Raw genomic sequence first — 23522 nt, forward strand, 5'->3', positions numbered from 1 at the left:
CCCCGCCTCTTCCGGTCCGTCCCTGCACTTCCCTAACACAACACGGAGAGCCCTAAGGTATCTAAACTGCCAGGAAGAAGGAGCGGTACAACTTGGGGATGCCCTGCGAGCCGAACCTGCTGGGATCTCCGGCCCTCACTGCCCTGTGGGTCCCTGCCCGAGGGAGGAATACTGGGAGAATCCCGGGAAGGGGTGAAGTGAAAGTGTTAGTCACTCAGCCGTGTCCGACTCTTTGCGACCCTATGGATCGTAGCCCGCCAGGCTCCTGGGTCCATGGGATTTCCCAGGCAGGAATACTGGAGTGGTTTGCCATTCCTTCCTCAAGGGGATCTTCCTGACCCAGGGATCAAACCCGGGTCTTAGGTATTGCGGCAGATTCTTTACCGCTTTGAGACCAGCAGAGAAGGCCACCATCCATCCTTCCAGCCAATGTTTTCCGAGCACCAGTTAGGGCCTAGGCGCAGTGCCAGAGAACGCAAAGATGAAAGAGAGCTTTCCCTGCCCCTAGGCAGCTGACAGTCGCGGCGGCGGTGAGCAGAAGAGAAGGTGAACCTGGTAATTCCTCAGGAAGACTTCATAAAGGAGGTAGCATTAGGGCTGAGACTAGATAAGAACTATAAACGAATGTAGAGTTGATTTTATGCTGTGTTTACCGATGTGCCTCTCACTTTCCCTCCTGTTTTCCCATGTCCCTCCTATTCTCTCAGTGTCCTCCTTTAAAAAAGATAAAGACAGGAAGCCTTTATTTTTGGTTTTGCTGTGCACTGATCCAAGAGGACAAGGGTGAGGCATGGTTGTCATTTCTAGCCCTAGAATAACGGCCTCAGTTATGAGGAGTTTTACATCTATTATAGAGTAATGGATTCTTCATGGAGCCCTTGTGATTTACATCCATGAAGATACTGGCAGCAAAGACCACTCGATTCAGCTTCTCTGTTCACTGTTAGATCTGGGCACAACTCATGTGCTCTTTGCCCTAATGTAGTGACCCAGCACAGCTTTCTTCCTTTCCAGCCACCTTAGAAAATGATGCCTTAATTCCTAAGTTCCAGTAAGTGAACCTGGTCACAGATCTTAGCAACTGACTTCCTGCAGGAGTAATCCTGATAAGCTTTCACCTGAAACTAATAATGAACATACTATACCTTACTTACACACACATAGTTATATTCTTATGTATATCTCAGCATACCATAACTGATGAATTCTGAGTTTTTTTATTTTTTTTATTGCCATCCAGTTAACTGTCAAACAGTAAAACATCCAGTAACAATAGCCATTCAGTAAGACAATGGAAATAAATGAATGGGTATCAGTTATATTGATGATCATTTCTTTCTTTATCCCCAGTCTTCATTCTGGTGAAACAGCCAGGGTTTAATTTCTCTCGGAAAGAAAGGGGCTCAGCATCCCATACAGAAAATTCTTCAGGTGAAAGGCTGTCAGAAAGATGGATTTCCAAAGCCAACCGTCTCCTGAACCATGTGGAGCTCTGCAAGCAGATTCTCATCTTTCAATTTTAACTGTGTAAGAGGTAGAAGGGAAGAACACATACATCACCACTGACATAGGTATGTGGAGACTCCTTATCTGTGGGGCCAAGGCTAGAGAACATAATTCTTCAGGTTGGAATTGACTCTTCCTATATTCTCTGTTTCATGGTAACCCCATTAAAAAGTCCTCAGAACACTGTGCTGGTTACATGGAAGTGTTCACTTTACAAAAATTTACATGGAATGAATGCTCACAATTTGTGCATTTTTTATGTAAAAAAATTTTTATTTTTAAAAAGTTTACCCTAATACCCAAATATATTCTTAACTAATGTATAATACTGTTTGGCAGGTGAGAGACAGGAATAAAATATACAGGAATCAAAACCATTAGGTTTTAATTTTAAAATCTCAGTGTGTAATGGACACATCTGCTGCTGCTGCTGCTGCTAAGTCACTTCAGTCGTGTCCGACTCTGTGTGACCCCATAGACGGAAGCCCACCAGGCTCCCCCATCCGTGGGACTCTCTAGGCAAGAACACTGGAGTGGGTTGCCATTTCCTTCTCCAATGTGTCAAAGTGGAAAGTGAAGTCGCTCAGTCATGTCCGACCCATAGCGACCCCACAGACTGCAGCCTACCAGGCTCCTCCATCCATGGGGTTTTCCAGGCAAGAGTACTGGAGTGGCTTGCCATTGCCTTCTCCAATGGACACATCTAGTTGCTTACAAATCCACTCTCTTACTAACAAAATCTTCATTTCTTTTCAGGGCAGCAATGTAGGCAACTAAAAAGTGACAGAGTTTCCCCTGCAGCTAGCAGTAATTTCAATTGTGATCAATGAAATGTAAGCTAAAGTCACATCTCTTTAAAGGGAGGTAAAATAGCTAGTGTGGCCCTTTTGTCCTTTGCCTGCTTTGTTCTTTACTGTACTTAAAATATGCATGTGATAGCTTAAGGTACAATGGCTGTCTTGCAACTATGAGGGCTGGAAACTTCATGTTATGACTGGTGAAGCAGAAAGAGGTTGGGTTTCTGTTAACACTGTGGAGCTGTGGTACCAGTATGTTCTGGACTTTTCATTAGATGAGAAAAAATAAAACTCCTAATTTGTTTAAGCCACTGGCTTCCAAGTCACATTATTTGCAATCATAACTGATAGACTAGACCAGGGATTCACAAGCAATGGCTCATGAGCCAAATCCAGCCTGCTGCCTGTTTTTGTAAGTAAAGTTTTATTTTAAATACAGCCATGCTCATTTGTTTGCATATTGTCTGTAGCTGCTTTTGCACTACAAGGGCACAGTGTGGTAGCTACAGGAGAGACCATGTGGCCCACAAATCCTATTTTGCCCTTTACAGAAAAATTTGCTGACTGCTGGACTAGAACAACACCTTCATTTTGTATGTGAGGATAATGAGGCCCATGGAGGTTAAAAAAAAGATCTCCTATGGTAATATGTGGGTTATGGCAAAGATGGTAAGAAAGTCCTCTAGAAAAATCTTCACATCATGAAATGCTCTAAAGTCAAGTCCTGAATTAAGCCAGCACCTTCCTCCTAGTATTCCCAACTTCAGTATACTACAAATAGCAAAGGTATCTGCATCATACCTTCATCGTGTACTTGTAGGCCTGCTCAGCTTCCAGTTGCCGTCCAGCCTGAAAAAACAGCACAATTTAATGATGATGACATGCCGTAATCATGTAAAGGAGAAGGCACACTGCCACCAGTGCTACCTAAAGCAGAAGATTCCACATCTTCTTGGTTAAGAACCTCTGAATGGAAAGCGGAAGCAGGAAAATGAAAGGTGGTGGGAAAACCAGATATCAAATATAATATATACTTATATATATTATATATATATATATATATATACTTTCTCCATTTCAAATAGCTTAAAGACAACTTGGCCTTTTTTTTTTTCCTGAAAGCACCATAAGTCATTTGTTCCTCTCAGTATTGAAGCTATTCTGTTAATATTAGCTAACACACATAGCACTTGCTTTGTAGTTTAGATTGTTTGAGTCACTTGACACTTTTAAAGTGCTTTACTTTCATATATACCACTATTATTTACATTTATATTGTATATTATTTACATGCAACTATTATTTATAATTCCTACTTTACAGATAGAGAAGTCTGGGCACAGAGAAGATAAATAATTTGCCAGGGTTATGAAGCTAGTAAGTGGAGGAGCAGGTTTTAAAACAATAGAGCCTGGCTCCAGAGTCCAAGTTTTTAACTGCTAAAATTTATCCCATGTCTATGAATTAGAATAAGCAGATACTGGCATTACTTGCACGTATATCTGGATATGAAGGGAGAACACTACTCCTGATTATTTCTTGTATGAAGTACTCATGTAAGACTTAAATGAGAATAATGTGACTTCATTAATAGACTTCACTAAGCATCTGTTGGATCATCGAAAAAGCATGAGAGTTCCTGAAAAACATCTATTTCTGCTTTATTGACTATGCCAAAGCCTTTGACTGTGTTCAGTTCAGTTCAGTTCAGTCGCTCAGTCGTGTCCGATTCTTTGCGACCCCATGAATCACAACACGCCAGGCCTCCCTGTCCATCACCAACTCCCGGAGTTCACTCAAACTCATGTCCATCGAGTTGGTGATGCCATCCAGCCATCTCATTCTCTGTCGTCCCCGTCTCCTCCCACCCCCAATCCCTCCCAGCATCAGACTCTTTTCCAGTGAGTCAACTCATCGCATGGGGTGGCCAAAGTATTGGAGTTTCAGCCTCAGCATCAGTTCTTCCAATGAACACCCAGGACTGATCTCCCTTAGAATGGACTGGTTGGATCTCCTTGCAGTCCAAGGGACTCTCAAGAGTCTTCTCCAGCACCACAGTTCAAAAGCATCAATTCTTCGGCGATCAGCTTTCTTCACAGTCCAACTCACATCCATACATGACCACGGGAAAAACCATAGCCTTGACTAGACGGACCTTGGTTGGCAAAGTAATGTCTCTGCTTTTCAATATGCTATCTAGGTTGGTCATAACTTTCCTTCCAAGGAGTAAGCGTCTTTTAATTTCATGGCTGCAATCAGCATCTGCAGTGATTTTGGAGCCCAAAAAATAAAGTCTGACACTGTTTCCACTGTTTCCCCATCTATTTCCCATGAAGTGATGGGACCAGATGCCATGATCTTAGTTTTCTGAATGTTGAGCTTTAAGCCAACCTTTTCACTCTCCTCTTTCACTTTCATCAAGAGGCTTTTGAGTTCCTCTTCACTTTCTGCCCTAAGGGTGGTGTCATCTGCATATCTGAGGTTATTGATATTTCTCCCGGCAATCTTGATTCCAGCTTGTGCTTCTTCCAGCCCAGCGTTCCTCATGATGTACTCTGCATAGAAGTTAAATAAGCAGGGTGACAATATACAACCTTGACATACTGCTTGACTGTGTGGATCGCAACAAACTGGAAAATTCTTAAAGAGATAGGAAGACCAGACCACCTGACCTGCCTCCTGAGAAATCTTATGCAGGTCAAGAAGCAACAGGTAGAACTGGACATGGAACAACAGACTGGTTCCACATTGGGAAAGGAGTATGACAAGGCTGTATATTGTCAGTTCATTTCAGTTCAGTTGCTCAGTCGTGTCCGACTCTTTGTGAACCCATTTACCGCAGCACGCCCAGCCTCCTTGTCCAACACCAACTCCCGGAGCCTACCCAAACTCATGTCCATTGAATCGGTGATGTCATCCAACCATCTCATCCTCTGTCATCCCCTTCTCCTCCTGCCCTCAATCTTTCTCAGGATCAGGGCCTTTTCAAATGAGTCAGCTCTTCGCATCAGGTAGCCAAAGTATTGGAGCTTTAGCTTCAACATCAGTTTTCCAATGAACACCCAGGACTGATCTCCTTTAGGATGGACTAGTTGGATCTCCTTGCAGTCCAAGGGACTCTCAAGAGTCTTCTCCAACACCACAGTTCAAAAGCATGTAATTCATCGGCCCTCAACTTCTTTATAGTCCAACTCTCACATCCATACATGACTACTGGAAAAACCATAGCCTTGACTAGACGGACCTTTGTTGGCAAAGGAATGTCTCTACTTTTTAATATGCTATCTAGGTTGGTCATAACTTTCCTTCCAAGAAGTAAGCATTTTCTAATTTCATGGCTGAAGTCACCATCTGCAATGATTTTGGAGCCCAAAACAATAAAGTCAGCCACTGTTGCCACTGTTTCCCCATCTATTTGCATGAAGTGATGGAACCAGATCCATGATCTTAGTTTTCTGAATGTTGAGCTTTAAGCCAACTTTTTCACTCTCCTCTTTTACTTTCATCAAGAGGCTCTTTAGTTTTTCTTTGCTTTCTCCCATAAGGGTTGTGTCATCTGCATATCTGAGGTTATTGATATTTCTCCTGGCAATCTTGATTCCAGCTTGTGCTTCCTCCAGCCCAGCGTTTCTCATGATGTATTCTGCATAGAAGTTAAATAAGCAGGATGACAATATACAGCCTTGATGTACTCCTTTCCCTATTTGGAACCAGTCTGTTGTTCCATGTCCAGTTCTAACTGTTGCTTGCTGACCTGCATACAGGTTTCTCAAGAGGCAGGTCAGGTGGTCTGGTATTCCCATCTCTTTCAGAATGTTCCACAGTTTATTGTGATCCACACAGCCAAAGGCTTTGGCAGAGTCAATAAAGCAGAAATAGATGTTTTTCTGGAACTCTTGCTTTTTTGATGATCCAGAGGATGTTGGCAATTTGATCTCTGGTTCCTCTGCCTCTTCTAAAACCAGCTTGAACATCTGGAAGTTCACGGCTCAAGTATTGCTGAAGCCTGGCTTGGAGAATTTTGAGCATGACTCTACTAGTGTGTGAGATGAGTGCAACTGTGCAGTAGTTTGAGCATTCTTTGGCATTCCCTTTCTTTGGGATTGGAATGAAAACTGACCTTTTCCAGTCCTGTGGCCACAGGTGAGTTTTCCAAATTTGCTGACATATTGAGGGCAGCATTTTCACAGCATCGTCTTTTAGGATTTGAAATAGCTCAACTGGAATTCCATCACCTTCACTAGCTTTGTTCGTAGTGATGCTTCCTAAGGCCCACTTGACTTCACATTCCAGGATGTCTGTCTCTAGGTGAGTGATCACACCATCATGATCATATGGGTCGTGAAGATCATTTTTGTACAGTTCTGTGTATTCTTGCCACCTCTTCTTAATATCTTCTGCTTCTGTTAGGTTCCTACCATTTCTGTCCTTTATTGAGCCCATCTTTGCATTAAATGTTCCCTTGGTATCTCTAATATTCTTGAAGAGATCTCTAGTCTTTCCCATTCTGTTGTTTTCCTCTATTTCTTTGCATTGATTGCTGAGAAAGGCTTTCCTATCTCTCCATGCTGTTCTTTGGAACTGCATTCAAATGAGTATATCTTTCCTTTTCTCCTTTGCTTTTGGCTTCTTTTCTTTTCACAGCTATTTGTAAGGCCTCCTCAGGCAGCCATTTTGCTTTTTTGCATTTCTTTTTCCTAGGGATGGTCTTGATCCCTGTTTCCTGTACAATGTCACAAATCTTTGTCCATAGTTCATCAGGCACTCTGCCTATCAGATCAAATATTGTCACCCTGCTTATTTAACTTATATGCAGAGGATATCATGCAAAATTCCGGGCTGGATGAAGCACCAGCTGGAATCAAGATTGCTGGGAGAAATATCAATAGCCTCAGATATGCAGATAACACCACCCTTATGGCAGAAAACGGAGAAAAACTAAAGAGCCTCTTGATGAAAATGAAAAGGGAGAGCAAAAAAGTTGGCTTAAAACTCAACATTCAGAAAACTAAGATCATGGCATCCGGTCCCATCACTTCATAGCATATAGATGCGGAAATAACGGAAACAGTGAGAGACTTTATTTTTGGGGTGGCTCCAAAATCACTGCAGATGGTGACTATAGTGATGAAATTAAAAGACGCTCCATGGAAGAAAAGCTATGACCAGCCTAGGCAGAGACATCACTTCGCCAACAAAAGTCCATCTAGTCAAAGCTATGATTTTTCCAGTAGTCATGTATGGATATGAGAGTTGGACTATAAAGAAAGCCTAGCACCAAAGAATTGATGCTTTTGAACTGTGGTGTTGGAGAAGACCCTTGAGAGTCCCTTGGACTGCAAGGAGATCCAACCAGTCCGTCCTAAAGGAAATCAGTCCTGAATATTCGCTGGAAGGACTGATACTGAAGCTGAAACTCCAATACTTTGGCCACCTGATGTGAAGAACTGACTCAGTGGGAAAGACCCTGATGCTGGGAAAGATTGAAGGCGGGAGGAGCAGGGGACGACAGAGGATGAGATGGTTGAATGGCATCACTGACTCAATGGACATGGGGACATGTAGTTTTACCATACATGTATCATATGATCCAACAATCTCACTTCTGGGAATATATCTGGAGAAAACTCTTAACTCAAAAAGATACATGGACCCCAACTGCAGTACTATTTACAACAGTCACAACATGTAAGTGAGCTAAACGTCCATTAACAGATAAATGGATAAAGATTTGCTATATATATCTCCAATGTTATTACTCAGCCATAAAAAAGGAATGAAATATGTCATCTGTGGCAACATGGATGAACCTAGAGATTATCATATTAAGTGAAGTAAATCAGACAAATTACATATGGTATCACTTATATGTGGAATCTAACAAATTATAAAAATGAACTTATTTACAGAGCAGAAACAGACTCACAGACATAGAAAACAAACTTACGGTTACCAAAGGGCAAAGTGTGGGTGACAGATTAGCAAATACAAACTGCTATATATATATAATAGATAAACAACAAAGTCAGGGAAATATATTCAATATCTCATAATAAACTACAGTGGAAAGAATATAAAAAAAGAATCACTTGGCTGTACACAAGAAACTAACATATCAAGTCAGTTCAGTTCAGCCACTTAGTCGTGTCCAACTTTTTGCGACCCCATGGACTGCAACACGCCAGGCTTCCCTGTCCATCACCAACTCCTGGAGCTTGCTCAAACACATGTCCATCCAGTCAGTGATGCCATATCATTTTAAATCAACTATACTTAAAAAAAAGAAGTGACAAGAGTGGGCATCCTTGCCTTGTTCCTAAACTTATCAGGAAGGCTTTTGGCTCTTCACCATTAAACATGAATGTTGGCCATCTCTTTTTGATGTGGTATATTACATTGATTGATATGCAGATATTGAACCATCCTTGTGACCTTGGAATACATCCAACTTGATGGTGATATATGATCATTTTTATATCTTGGTGAACTTGGTTTACTAATATTTTGTTGACGACATTTGCATCTGTATCAAACATACTGACCTATAATTTCTTTTTTGGTAATGTCTTTATCTGGTTTTGGTATCACAGTAAATGGTGGCCTCATAGAATGAATTTGGGAGTGTTCTTGTCTCTTCAGCTTTTTGGAGTAGTTTGAGAAGGACAGGTTATTAGTTCTTTTCTAAATATTTGGTGATTCCCCTGTGAAGCTGTCTGGTTCTGGACTTCTGTTTGCTGGGAGTTTTTGAAATTACAAATTCAATTTCAATTCTAGTGATCAGCCTGTTCAAATTATTTCTTCTCAACTCAGTCTTGGCAGGTTGTATGTTTCTAAAATTTTTCTGTTTCTTCTAGTTTGTCCAAATCATTGGCGTATAACTGTTCACAGCATTCTCTTAGGATTTTTTGTATCTGTGGTATCAGTTGTCATTTCTCCTCTTTCATTATTTTGTTTATTTGGGTCCTCTCTTTTTCCTTCTTGTCCTTCCCTGGTGGCTCAGCTAGTAAAGAATCCACCTGCAATGCGGGAGACCTGGGTTCAATCCCTGGGTTGGGAAGATTCCCTGGAGAAGGGAAGGGCTACCTATTCCAGTATTCTGGCCTGGAGAAGTCTATAGATTGTATAGTCCATGGGATCGCAAAGAGTCAGACATGACTGAGTGATTTTCATTTTTTCCTTCTTGGTGAACCTAACTAAAACGTAACCAATATTGTTTATCTTTTCAAAAATCCAGCTGTAGATTTCATTGATCTTTTCTATTATTTTTATCTCTATTTATTTTATTTATTTCAACTCTGATCCTTATTTATTTCCATTAGGCGTTACTCTTATTTATGAAAAAGCTAATTTCTAACTCTTCATTAAAACTAAGCTGAATACAAGCTGAAGAGGGCCTGGTGGTTTTGTTTACAAAAGAATGGCCACTGTCTTTTGGCCTTAAAACTTCAGGAAGGGCACTTCAAATGGCTTCATGTTTGCATGTTTCAGTGCCAGAGCACAGGAACAGACTCTGGTATCCAATGTCAGATGTTCATCAGCTACCAGAGCATCAAGTCTCTTCAGCAGGCCATACTTTGGTAAGGAAATTACTTCCACAAATTGTCCACCTCCTGGCTTCAGTTCAGGCCTTACGTTTTCTGCATCATCTTCATTGATAGTTACTGTCATGATGTGTGTGGTACAATTTGACAAACCTGGATACATATGTGGAGAATGTTCCACAGTATCTCCTATAGGAAAGCCAGCTTTTCCTTAGAGTTCCCGAAAAGCAGCTGCCTCTGAACTTTTGTTGTCATCAGTGCGACACACAGGGAATTCTAGGTTACTGCCTCCTGTTGGTAGCCAGCCTGCTTCACCAGAACAATATATTCATAATGAAGGGTTCTTTGCAGCACTGGGACAATCGCCATACCATTAGCCAACTATCCATTCCTGGTAGTCCACTTCACAGTTTCCCAAGTTCTTGTTTCACCAGCAGGATCACTGTAAGTTGTTTTTTTAAGCTTGACCCATTTTCCTTCTGAAATTAACGCTGCTGAAATAATACACTGTTTAGGGTTTTGAGAAGAATCTGCTGGCTCTTGTTTTCCATTTTCAAACTAGTTAGTCTTTATGGTTGCCAGGCTACTCTCAGGAATGGGGTGAAGAGCTGGGTACTCTTAAAGGTAAGGGGAGGAAAGGCAAGAACACAGATCCAAGACAGTAGTCTCAGGACATACAGTGCTACTGTTCTCTCTGATTTTTATTAATTCCTCCCTTCTGCTGATTTTGAGCTTCATTTCTTCTTCTCTTTCTAATTCTTTTAGGTGGTATGTTAGATTATTTGAGATTTTTCTTGTTTCTTGAAGGCCTATATTGCTATGAAACTCCATCTTAGAATTGCTTTTGCTGCATCCCATAGATTTTGGAATGTTGTGTTTCCATTTTCATTTATCTCTAGGTATTTTCTAATTTCCTCTTTGATTTCATCATTTGTTGTGTGTGCTCAGTCATGTCCTACTCTTTGAACTATAGCCAACCAGGTTTCTCTGTCCATAGAATTCTCCAGGCAAGAATACTGGAATGGATTTCCATTTCCTACTCCAGGGGATCTTTCCAACCCAGGGATCGAACCCAAATCTCTTGTGTCTCTTTACCACTAAGCCACCTGGGAAGTCTGATTTCATCATTGACCCTTTGCTTTTTTTAGTAGTATGTTGTTTAGTCTCCACATGTTTGTTCTTTTCCCATTTTTCTTTCTATAGTTGACTTTGAATTTCATATCGCTGTGGTAAAAAAAAATGCTTGATATAATTTCTATCCTCTTAAATTTGGGGGGGGGCTTGTATTGTGGTATATTAGTGTTTGAGGAAATAATCTTGGGGGGGTTATCTTTAGAATTCTACCTACCAAAAGAAATTGTATATGGTTTTCTTTGACCTATGAATTAAACAGAAATATGTTTTTAAGTTCACAAATGTATGTGAGTCTCTTGGCCTGTCATTTAGTTGCTGATTTATAACTTTACTGAAGTGTGATTTATATATGTTCACTGAAGCTTTCTTTGTGGTCCAGCATATGGTCAACCTTGATGAATAATTTACTCACACTTGAAAAGAATATGTATTCTCTGGCTGTTAAGTACAGGGTTCTATAATTGGTGCTTGAGAGCAACCTTGTTGTTTTATTCAAATCTTATATTTCCTTAGTTTTTTCCATATTTTATCATTTCTGAGCAAAGTGTATTGAAATCTTGCATTTTGACCCTTTTAGCTTATAGATGAAGAAACTGAGGCCCAGCAAGTTTAAATAAATTGTCCAGGATCCCACAGCTAGTTATGGCAGAGCTGGGGTAAGAACTCAGGCATTCCTCATACTGATACTTACTCCAAAGAGAAAATCCAACCATTTTTATTTTGTTAGTTTCTCTTATAATCACAATATCCCCTGTTGGTTCTGTGTCATGTTGGTCAACAAAAAACTGAGGGTCACTCTCATCATTCCCAATTTGAATCTTAGGCTAATGTGCAAGTTACTGAAGCAAGTTATTTTAATTTTGAGAGTGTTATTTCCTACAGGTAAAGCAGCTACCACAAATTTCCACCCTTAGCCAGCAGTTCAACAGGAAGGAATGATTCAGAAACACTGTAAGAGAATCTCCTTTGCTGGTATCTGACCTTGACATTCTGATACAATATCACTCCCATTTTTAACTCTTTTAAATGAAAACTACTTTAATGAAAAAGGAACTCAGGTCATTAAATATAACTAAATACATTTAAAATATAAACACCATGCCTTTCCTGATTAGTTGTGGCAGAGCTGAGGTAAGAACTCAGGTAAATATCTAACCTATCTTTCTGAATAGCTAAACTATATCTGAATTCTGCTCTCAGAGAAAAATGTCAGAGACAATTACAAAGAAGAATGCTTCACAGCATTGGGTGCATATTTTAAATGATAGGATTTTTGGGGAAAAGAGCTTCAGTCGATCAGAGATTTCTGTTGTTCCTGTTGCTGGTAATTCATTTATGTCTATATCCTTATAGGCTACTTTGCCTTTTTTTTTAATCACTGGATTTTTATATAGCTTTTATAGACCATATACTACATTTTTGGTAGATCCAGAGCATAAATGGAGTGACTATACAATTCCCAGACTTGAGGTCCTAACATGAGAGGAGTGCTAAGGAGGGCAGAAGGAGGACCTCTCTTCCCCAAGTCTAATCTGCCATCCCACTGCATAACCCTTGCACAGCTCCTAACTACAACCCCAGACCACAATCTGATCTGTACATGCTCCTTCATCTTGGGGCAGGACACACATTGGGCTGGGCTTGGTTTGTGTGGCTTGGGGTTGGGCTTGATGAGCAGGTCAAAAATGTCGCACAGAGCCCACTCCACCTGAAACCCCCACTGGTGGTCAATTCCAGTCCACCCCCTTTACCACTCACCCGAGACCACCAAATCCAAGAGCCTCACTTCTATCTTTAGAATCTCCTTTCGAGACAAACACATCTAGGCATATAATTTTCAGGCACATTCTAAGGAGAAGCTTCCCAGACATGGCCCCTCCTTCATCATCAGTATAATGACCAAATCTAAGCTCATGAAACCTCAGCTATCATGAATTGATGGCCTTCCCACTATCCCTTTCTTTAGTTGGCCCCTCACCTCTCTGCCCAAGGACACTGTTTAAGAATAAACACTCACTTTCAGGCAGACCAGAGCCAGATATGCCCACACTTCAGCATTGTAGTTGTTCAAAGCATTGGCTTCAGAGAGAGCATCCTCAGCCTCTGTGAGCTCCTCCAGCTTGACAGGAAAAGAAGATACATTATTTGTTAATTCAGAGTAATTTCCACTTAAGCCAGCTGGAATCTGTTTGGCTGAAAATGCTGTGTCCAAATAGTACTGGTGTATGTGTGACCCATACTAGTAATTTTCAACTTAAAAAAAAATTTAGCAACAGAAATCATTGTTCAAACAAAATCTTTTGTGGTGGTATTCCAATATATGAATGAGTTAAAAGTATAACTGCTTTGATTAAAAAGTCAAGTAGGGGACTTCCCTCGTGGTCAAGTGGTTGAGAATCCACCTTCCAGTGCAGGGGATGTGGGTTCGATTCCTGCTGGGGGACTAAGATCCCACATGCCATGAGACAACTGAGCCCTCTCACCACAACTAGAGAGAAGCATGCTTCCATGAGGAAGAGCCCGTGTGCTGCAAAGATCCCACATGCCACAACAAAGATTCCACGTGCTGCAACTAAATCCACATGTGGCCAAAAATTGTGAAGAAAGCTAATCGTCGAAGAATTGATGCTTTTGAACTGTGGTGCTGGAGAAGACTCTTGAGAGTCCCTTGGACTGCAAGGAGATCCAACCAGTCCATTCTAAAGGAGATCAATCCTGGGTGTTCATTGGAAGGACTGATGCTAAAGCTGAAACTCCAATACTTTGGCCACCTCATGCTACGAGTTGACTCACTGGAAAAAACTCTGATGCTGGAAAGGATTGGGGGCGGGAGGAGAAGGGGATGACAGAGAATGAGATGGCTGGATGGCATCACCGACTCGATGGACGTGAGTTTGAGTGAACTCCGGGAGTTGGTGATGGACAGGGAGGCCTGGCGTGCTGTGGTTCATGGGGTCGCAAAGAGTCAGACACGACTGAGTGACTGAACTGAACTGAACTGAAGTAAATAAGGAACATGCAGAAAAAAATACTACTGGAAAAAAAAAATAAGGTAGGGGAATCTAGAGCCCTGTCTGCTGGGCTCTCAATTTATACCCCTCTTCTCCCCTCTCTCTACAGCAGGCCCATCAGGGCTTCCAAGCCCCATGGAGCCTCAGGGGCCAGGGCTGGAAAAACCAAGAGCATTCCCTATCATGTGTGCGTCACTCAGTGATTTCCCTGTACACAATGGGACATCAGATACATCTGTAGTCGTTTCATTTACATCGTGTATCCCTTTCTTAAGTTAAAGTCCTATTAGTCTGTCAAAATACTATTGGTCAGAAAGCCTCTCTTTCCCTAACATTAGTTATTGACAGCACAATCTTGAGCAATATATAAAATATTCAGAGATTCTAGGGTGCTCCCTGGGCTCTGGGCACATGGATATCATTCAGTTCAGTTCAGTTCAGTCGCTCAGTCGTGTCCAACTCTCCGCGACCCCATGAATCACAGCACGCCAGGCCTCCCTGTCCATCACCAACTCCCAGAGTTCACTCAAACCCACGTCCACAGAGTCGGTGATGCCATCCAGCCATCCCATTCTCGGTCGTCCCCTTCTCCTCCCACCCCCAACCTTTCCCAGCATCAGAGTCTTTTCCAGTGAGTCAACTCGTCGCATGAGGTGGCCAAAGTATTGCAGCTTCAGCTTTAGCATCAGTCCCTCCAATGAACATCCAGGATTGATCTCCTTTAGAATGGACTGGTTGGATCTCCTTGCAGTCCAAGGGACTCTCAAGAGTCTTCTCCAACACCACAGTTCAAAGCATCGATTCTTCGGCGATCAGCTTTCTTCACAGTCCAACTCTCACATCCATACATGACCACGGGAAAAACCATTGCCTTGACTAGACGGACCTTGGTTGGCAAAGTAATGTCTCTGCTTTTTAATATACTATCAAGGTTGGTCATAACTTTCCTTCCAAGGAGCAAGCGTCTTTTAATTTCATGGCTGCAATCACCATCTGCAGTGATTTTGGAGCCCAAAAAAATAAAGTCTGACACTGTTTCCACTGTTTTTCCATCTATTTCCCATGAAGTGCCCCTAATATGGTGAGTTTGCTTTGTAAAATCTTCCAAAAGGCCACCTAAGGAAAGGATAAGATACTTCTCTCTCCCTAGTAAAACTGCTCTTCATTTTCCTGTTTTATAAAAGATGATAATGGGTTTCTAGGCCCAAGACAATATGAACAATGGCCTTTCAAAAATGCCCATACATTTCCCCACACTTTAAATGTCTTGGAGATATTAATTATTTAATCAACCTATACTTGCTAAGGCTTTACTCTGTGCCAGGCAATATGCTAGATAATTTGAACAAAAGAAAAAAATACAACCTTTGCCCTCAAATACAAAAGAAAAAATTACAACCTTTGCCCTTTTATGACAGATATATAAAAAATTAAGACAAAATGAAAACTCAAACACATGAAGAGTTCTGATACAAAATAAGCACACACACACACATATACATGTATGTATGTATAATTTAGTGGAGGGACAGAGGAATAATTCTTCCTGAGAGCAAAGGATGGCTTCAGAGAAGAAACATTGCTGAAATCAATCTCGATGAATAAATAAGAGTTTGTGAGCTATATTTCAAGGCATTCCAGATAAGAGGAATTTCATATACAGAAGTATGGAGGCTTCAGAGAGAATGGCATGCTCAGGAAACTTAATAAACCTGTGTGGCTGGAGAAGAGGTGGGTGGGGGAGAGAGAAATAAGGTGAGAGAGAAAGAGAACAAAGGAAGTAGTAACACTGAGAGAGTTAGGGAGAGACCAGATCATTCAAAAAAAATCTGATTATTATTCTGAAACAAGGGGTAGTACTGAAGGGTTTAAATAGGGAAGTAATAGGTATCTGCATATTTTAAAGACCACTTTGATAACGCAGCAGATGAATTGAGGGAGGGCAGGATACCAGCCTAGCAAGTAAAGGGGGATAAAGCTTGAATTAGAGCAGCAAAAGTAGGATGAAGAGGAGAGAATAGACTCAAGAGACATTTAGGAGACAAAAGCAATAGGATATTCGATGCCTAATTAAAAGTAATAGAAGTAGACTAGGATAGCTTTTAAGTTTCTGGCTTGGTTGACAGAGTTCATTTAGTCCCATTCACTAAGATAGGGAATAAAGGAGAACATACAGGCTTAAGGAATATGAGAATCCTTCAGAGATAAGTTAGGTTCTATTTTGGATATGTACATTATGAGGTGTCTAGGGAACCACCAAATGGAGCTGTCTGACCTAAGGGTCAGAACATGAAAGTGTTAGGAACTGAAACTTTAGAATTCATTGGGGCACAAGCGGTAGTTAAGACCACTGGGTTGGATATTTCTTAGTGAGAAGAAATATGGTGACAGAAGAGCTGGCTATAGAACCCAGGAGGACCCAACAATTATGGTGGGTAGAAGACCAGCAGGCACCAAAAAAGGCTGAGAAGGACACCCTTGTGGGAGTCAATGGAGGAGAGGGCTTCAAGAAGTTAGCAGTCAACAGGTTAAGTGTCACAGAGAATTCATCTAAGAGTCTACTGCATTTGGCAATTCGGATGTTATATGTGGTCCTTGTCAGAGAAGTTTCAGCCAAGTGTTAGGGTTATATATCTAATTACAAGGAAGTGAAGGGTAAATGCAACCTAGGAATTGAACACATAATTCACAAGTAAAAAATTCACTTGTATCACATGATTTCAACTTCTTTAGTGACGAAAATGTAAATTAAGATACATATTGGGATTTCCCCAGTGGTCCAGTGGTTGGGACTCCATGCGGTCACTGCTAAGGGCCCAGGTTTAATCCCTGGTCAGGGAATTAAGATCCTACAATCTGTATGGCACAGCCAAGAAAAAAAGATACATATCAAATTGGCAAATGATAATGCCCATTGTTGATGAAGTTAACAGTAAAATGGATTCTCATACCTGGCAGAGTAAAAATCAGTATATAGCCTTTCTAGAACAGGAGTTGACACTTTAAAGACTAACATTTTTCTACATTCTCTATGAATATATCCTAAGGAAATAACAGAATTAAGCACAGAGATTTATGTCTAAGAATGTTTATGCCTGCTTTATTTATAATAATATAATTGTAGAAACTAATGACAAGTCCAATACTAAGTGGCTGGTCAAGTAAAATTATGGTATACCCACACATAGATACAGTATAACTATGACTGAAACACTCACTGGGGGGCAGAGATTACTTGGACATCTTACCAGTAGGGCTTAACACAAGTTTTTCTGAATTTCTATATCAATAAAAATATTTTTATGCTACTTAAAACAAACAGAAGCATGATTTATGCTGACTAGTTTATGTAGTTGGTTTCTTGTACTTTCGAAAGTGTTGTTTGGTTTTTAACACCAACAGTTGTTTTACATCCTTTCTGGGAAGGTGGAACAGAGGGCATACGGCTTCCATATAAGTGTTCATATGTCCCAGGTGGCTATATCCCAGTGTAATTATCAATACTGCCCTTTACATTCTTAAAAGTGTACCATGTAATTTATATGATAAATCTTACTTTTTCATCCAAACCAGGGAATACTACACAGTTATCAAAATTCATGTTTTAGACTATTTGATGACGTGAGAAAGTACCAATGCTATATTGTCAAGTAGAAAATAGATTACAAAAGCAGCAAATATATTATTTACAATCTTATACATTAAAATTACTTCTGCGCTAAGTCACTTCAGTCATGCCCAACTATTTGCAACCCCATGGACTATAGCCCACCAGGCTCCTCTGTCCATGGGATTCTCCAAGCAAGAATATTGGAGTGGGTTGCCATGCCCTCCTCCAGGGGATCTTCCTAACCCAGGGATAAAACCTGTGTCTCCTGCACTGGCAGGCAGTTTCTTTACCACTAGCACCATATATGTACAAAAAAAGACTGGAGGAAAATGCATTCAAATGTTAACATCATTGGTTATCATTAGTGGTGGGATTAAGAATCCTTTCATGTTTTCTTCATATTGTGTATCATCCATATTTTCTATAATGATCATATTTTACCTTTATGATTTAAAAAGTAAAACAGCAATGAGGGATAGGAATCAAGGCACATAAACACTCTTTTGGTTAAGGTTAACAACCAGGGAGGTTGTTATTGTTGTTAAAGAAGGAGGAAAGTACGTGGAAAGAGCTGATTGAGAAGGAAAGCTTAATGATGTAAATTAAAAAATATATATATTAATAAAGTAAGGGATTAATCACTGTGGATGCTGATTGCAGCCATGAAATTGAAAGACGCTTACTCCTTGGAAGGAAAGTTATGACCAACCTAGATAGCATATTAAAAAGCAGAGACATTACGTTGCCAACCAAGGTCCGTCAAGTCAAGGCTATGGTTTTTCCAGTGGTCATGTATGGATGTGAGAGTTGGATTGTGAAGAAAGCTGATCGCCGAAGAATTGATGCTTTTGAACTGTGGTGCTGGAGAAGACTCTTGAGAGTCCCTTGGACTGCAAGAAGATCCAACCAGTCCATTCTAGGGAGATCAGTCCTGGGTGTTCATTGGAAGGACTGATGCTAAAGCTGAAACTCCAATACTTTGGCCACCTCATGCGACGAGTTGACTCACTGGAAGAGTCTGATGCTGGGAGGGATTGGGGGCAGGAGGAGAAGGGGATGACAGAGAATGAGATGGCTGGATGGCATCACCGACTCGATGGATGTGAGTTTGAGTGAACTGCGGGAATTCATGATGGACTGGGAGGCCTGGCGTGCTGCGATTGATGGGGTCGCAAAGAGTCAGCCACGACTGAGCGACTGAAGTGAATTGAAGGGATTAGGAGAAAAGGAGAGGGAAAGATCACAAACTTGCATGAAGGAGTTAAGGAGTTAAGTTTCACGCATGACGAGAAAAGGAGAATACATGCCTCTTTCAAAGATTAGAGGAAAGGAGGGGAGGGTGACTAAAGAGTTTTCAGTGGCAGAGGAACAGATCTACCAGAAGCTGTAGCAACTTTTCCTGAATATAGAAGGCCCACAGAGCTTATTAATGAGCTTCTTTAATTGAGTAGATTCTTCACATCCTATACCACTTTTCTTTTACAGATAATATCATAAAATTATGAGCTTATGTACCAAATAACATTAATTTTTTTATTATATAACTTCACACTTTAATTTTTTGTGGGATTTTTAAAGAACATTTTATTTTTGTAGTTCATATTGAACTTCAGTTTTCTACTGAACATCTCTGAAGAGCAACTTTTTATTACAGAAGATTGCCCTGATGGCCTTCCCACCATCATTCAAACTCCATGGATGCCTGGAAAGCCAAGGAGTCAAGGTCAGCTGTATGCACATACTCATACTCTTACCCGGTAACAGGCGATTCCCAGTCCCAGCCAGGTAAGGCATGAAGGTGATCTCTTACAGGCTTGCAAGTAGGTTTTCTTTGCCTTCTCATACTGTAGAAAGAAAGCACCATTAAGCTGTTGTTTTTCTAGAAGTTTTAAATACTGCATTGCCAGAATAATCATTGGGCTTCTATAATTGTATTAATACTCCACACCAAACTAAAGTTAGATGAGTCCTTGGATTATTAAGGACTCATATTACAACTTTTTAAGAGAAGTTTTATGTTCACAGCAAAACTGAAAATACAGAGATTTTCCAGTTACCCCCAGTCCCCACACGTGCATTCAGTTCAGTTCAGTTGCTCAGTCATGTCCGACTCTTCGCGACCCCATGAATCACAGCATGCCAGGCCTCCCTGTCCATCACCAACTCCCGGAGCTCACTCAAACTCATGTCCATCGAGTCGGTGATGCCATCCAGCCATCTCATTCTCTGTCGTCCCCTCTCCTCCCACCCCCAATCCCTCCCAGCATCAGACTCTTTTCCAGTGAGTCAACTCATCGCATGAGGTGGCCAAAGTATTGGAGTTTCAGCTTTAGCATCAGTCCTTCCAATGAACACCCAGGATTAATCTCCTTTAGAATGGACTGGTTGGATCTCTTTGCAGTCCAAGGGACTCTCAAGAGTCTTCTCCAGCACCACAGTTCAAAAGCATCAATTCTTCAGTGATCAGCTTTCTTCACAGTCCAACTCTCACATCCATACATGACCACGGGAAAAACCATAGACTTGACTTGACAGACCTTGGTTGGCAAAGTAATGTCTCTGCTTTTTAATATGCTATCTGCTGCTGCTGCTAAGTCACTTCAGTCGTGTCCGACTCTGTGTGACCCCATAGATGGAAGTCCACCAGGCTCCCCTGTCCCTGGGATTCTCCAGGCAAGAACACTGGAGTGGGTTGCCATTTCCTTCTCCAATGTGTGAAAGTGAAAAGTGAAAGTGAAGTCACTCAGTAGTGTCCGACCCCTAGCGACCCCATGGACTGCAGCCCACCAGGCTCCTCCATCCATGGGATTTTCCAGGCAAGAGTACTGGAGTGGCTTGCCATTGCCTTCTCCAAATATGCTATCTAGGTTGGTCATAACTTTCCTTCCAAGGAGTAAGCGTCTTTTAATTTCATGGCTGCAGTCAGCATCTGCAGTGATTTTGGAGCCCCCAAAAATAAAGTCTGACACTGTTTCCCCATCTATTTCCCATGAAGTGATGGGACCAGATGCCATGATCTTTGTTTTCTGAATGTTGAGCTTCAAGCCAACCTTTTCACTCTCCTCTTTCACTTTCATCAAGAGGCCTTTGAGTTCCTCTTCACTTTCTGCCATAAGGGTGGTGTCATCTGCATATCTGAGGTTATTGATATTTCTTCCAGCAATCTTGATTCCAGCTTGTGCTTCTTCCAGCCCAGCATTCCTCATGATGTACTCTGCATATAAGTTAAATAAACAGGGTGACAATATACAACCTTGACGTACTCCTTTTCCTATTTGGAACCAGTCTGTTGTTCCATGTTCAGTTCTAACTGTTGCTTCCTGACCTGCATACAGGTTTCTCAAGAGGCAGGTCAGGTGGTCTGGTATGCCCATCTCTTTCAGAATGTTCCACAGTTTATTGTGATCCACACAGTCAAAGGCTTTGGCATAGTCAGTGAAGCACAAATAGATGGTTTTCTGGAACTCTCTTGCTTTCTCCATGATCCAGCGGATGTTGGCAATTTGATCTCTGGTTCCTCTGCCTTTTCTAAAACCTGCTTGAACATCTGGAAGTTCACGGTTCACATATTGCTGAAGCCTGGCTTGGAGAATTTTGAGCATGACTTGACTAACGTGTGAGATGAGTGCAACTGTGCAGTAGTTTGAGCATTCTTTGGCATTGCCTTTCTTTGGGACTGGAATGAAGACTGACCTTTTTCAGTCCTGTGGCCACTGCTGAGTTTTCCACACATGCATAGGCTCTCCCATTAGCAACATCCTCCACCAGAGTGCTATCTTTGTTACAACTAATGAGCCTACACTGACATACCATCATCACCTAAAGACCACAGTTTTCCTCAGGGTACACTCTTGGTGTTGTACATTCTATGGGCTTGGACAAATGTGTGACATTTTCCCATCATTAGAGTATTTTCACTGCCCTTAAAATCCTTTGTGTTTCATCTATTCATCACTCTCCTTCCTCCAGTCCCTGGAAATCACTGATACCTTTACTGTCACCATGGTTTTACCTCTTCCAGAATATCATCCAGTTGGAATCATGCACCACCTAGCTTTCGCACATTTGATTTCTTTACTAAATAACAAGCATTTAAGGCTCCTTTTATGTTTTTTCATAAAAAAACAGCTTGATAGCTTTTTAGCACTGCATAATATTCTATTATCTGGCTGTACTACAGATTATTTATCCATTCACCTACTGAAAAACATCTTGGTTGCATCCAAGTTTTGGCCATTATGAATAAAGCTACTATAAACACCCATGTGCAGGTTTTGGTGTGGAGATGAGTTTTCAACTTCTTTATGTAAATACAAGGAGTATAACTGCTACATCATAAGGTAAAAATATTTTTGATTTTGTTAGGAATTGCCAAACTGTCATACAAAGTAGCTAAATCATTTTGCATTCCCACCAGAAATGAAAGAGAATTCCTGTTACTCCCACATCCTTAGCAGCATTTGGCAATGTCAATGGGCCAGATTCTAGTATGTAGTTATATTTCATTTCTGTTTTAATTTTCATTTCCCTAAGGATATATGATGTGGAGCATCTTTTCATGTGTTTATTTTCCATCTGTATTTCTTCTTTCATTAAATTTTTGGCTGCACCATGTGGCATGCAGTTCCCTGACCAGGGATCAAATCTGCACCCCCTCCAGTGGAACAATGGAGTCTTAAGTAGTGGACCATCAGGCAGGTCCCTTCTTTCTTTTGTATTTCATCTGTATTTTGTTTGTTATGGTCGTTGGGCCTTTTCTTAAATGAGTTGTGTATTTTCTTATTGTTCAGTTTTAAGAGTTCTTTGTATATTCTGTATAGCAGTCCTTTTACAGTGTATCCTTTGTAAATGTTTTCCCTCAGTATTTTTTTCACAGTATTTTTATTTTATTACAAAGCAGTGTATCCTTTATAAATGTTTTTTCGCAGAATATTCATTGGAAGGACTGATGTTGAAGCTGAAACTCCAATACTTTGGCCACCTGATGTGAAGAACTGACTCATTTGAAAAGACCCTGATGCTGGGAAAGATTGAAGGCAGGAGAAGGGGACGACAGAGGATGAGATGGCTGGATGGTATCACTGACTCGATGGACATGAGTTGGAGTAAGCTCCAGGAGTTAGTGATGGACAGGGTGGCCTGGCGTACTGCAGTCCATGGGGTCTCAAAGAGTCGGATACAACTGAGCGACTGAACTGAACTGAATATTAGACTGCCTGGGTTTGAATCCTACTTCTGTTAATTACTGGTTATCTGATGTTGAGCAAGTCACTTTACCTTTGCATGTAGAAGTATCATTATCATATATCATTATATTACCATTTTTAGTCCTCAAAGAAGGATGCTAATGTTAATCAGGTCCCAGAGCATGACTAGTTATTCCCCTCACCTCTTTCTCTTCCAGATATATTTGCCCCAGGCGCAAGAAGATAAAGTGCATTTCAGAAGCATCCACTACAAAACTAATGGTTCGCTCATAGCATGCCTTGGCCTCCGCATGATTTCCACTCAGGAAATAGAGATGACCCTTCACGCCCCAGACATTAGGGTTCTGAGAAAGTGAAGAACAAGTAGTACATGGGATGAGATAGTAATTAAAAGCATATTAATGATTTTTGTTTAACATTTTGATTTAAATGAAGTCCATGTTCTTTTGCAAATCAGAAAGAGGGCCATTCAGTTGCACTGGGAAATACTGCTCTAGGACTGCCCTCTCATTCTTCAAAGTCATTTTGACCTTCGGGGAAATATTAAGAAAAACATTCAAGCATAACCATGATGGTGTTCACAAAGAGAAAGTAGAAGTTCAGGAAAACTGAAGTAGATAAACTGTCTGCTAAAGAGCTGTCCTTATCTTTTCTCTGGCCTTTGTAAAAGTCATGATTAATTAAGAAAAACAAATGGAAGGAAATTAGATTAAATG

General features: G+C 41.0%; 1 protein-coding gene, 1 long non-coding RNA gene and 1 pseudogene across 11 annotated transcripts in view; 1 reads left to right on the plus strand and 2 right to left on the minus strand.

The window, feature by feature from the left end:
• Window positions 1-22: 22 nt before the first annotated feature.
• On the plus strand, window positions 23-23142 carry LOC129555714 (uncharacterized). 4 transcript variants are annotated; one of them, XR_016038739.1, is made up of 6 exons: window positions 23-145; window positions 1351-1571; window positions 3124-3301; window positions 19254-19384; window positions 22528-22704; window positions 23004-23142. It is a non-coding gene; the product is annotated as an uncharacterized LOC129555714 (long non-coding RNA). The 4 variants fall into 4 exon arrangements; XR_008685802.2 differs by lacking the exon at window positions 23004-23142 and having other exon boundaries at window positions 22528-22997; XR_016038740.1 differs by lacking the exons at window positions 3124-3301; window positions 23004-23142 and having other exon boundaries at window positions 19196-19384; window positions 22528-22997.
• The window catches only part of CFAP70 (cilia and flagella associated protein 70), a 96614-nt gene continuing 74293 nt past the window's right edge, over window positions 1202-23522 (minus strand). For 6 of the 7 annotated variants that reach the window (XM_088841995.1, XM_088841994.1, XM_088841992.1 and 3 more), the window contains 5 exons: window positions 22989-23150; window positions 19354-19443; window positions 12996-13097; window positions 3105-3152; window positions 1202-1523 (listed from right to left, as the gene is read on the minus strand). In XM_088841995.1, coding sequence (XP_088698121.1) covers window positions 1443-1523; window positions 3105-3152; window positions 12996-13097; window positions 19354-19443; window positions 22989-23150 — 483 coding nt within the window. In that variant the 3' untranslated portion in view covers window positions 1202-1442. The remainder of the gene's footprint in view (window positions 1524-3104; window positions 3153-12995; window positions 13098-19353; window positions 19444-22988; window positions 23151-23522) is intronic. The other variant, XM_088841996.1, reaches the window with a different exon arrangement.
• Window positions 7775-12800, minus strand: LOC148775958 (ADP-sugar pyrophosphatase pseudogene; annotated as a pseudogene).

Source organism: Moschus berezovskii, chromosome 12 (genome assembly GCF_049115385.1).
Source record: "Moschus berezovskii isolate FMDL1 chromosome 12, NW_MosBer_1.0, whole genome shotgun sequence".
Taxonomy (NCBI): Eukaryota; Metazoa; Chordata; class Mammalia; order Artiodactyla; family Moschidae; genus Moschus; species Moschus berezovskii.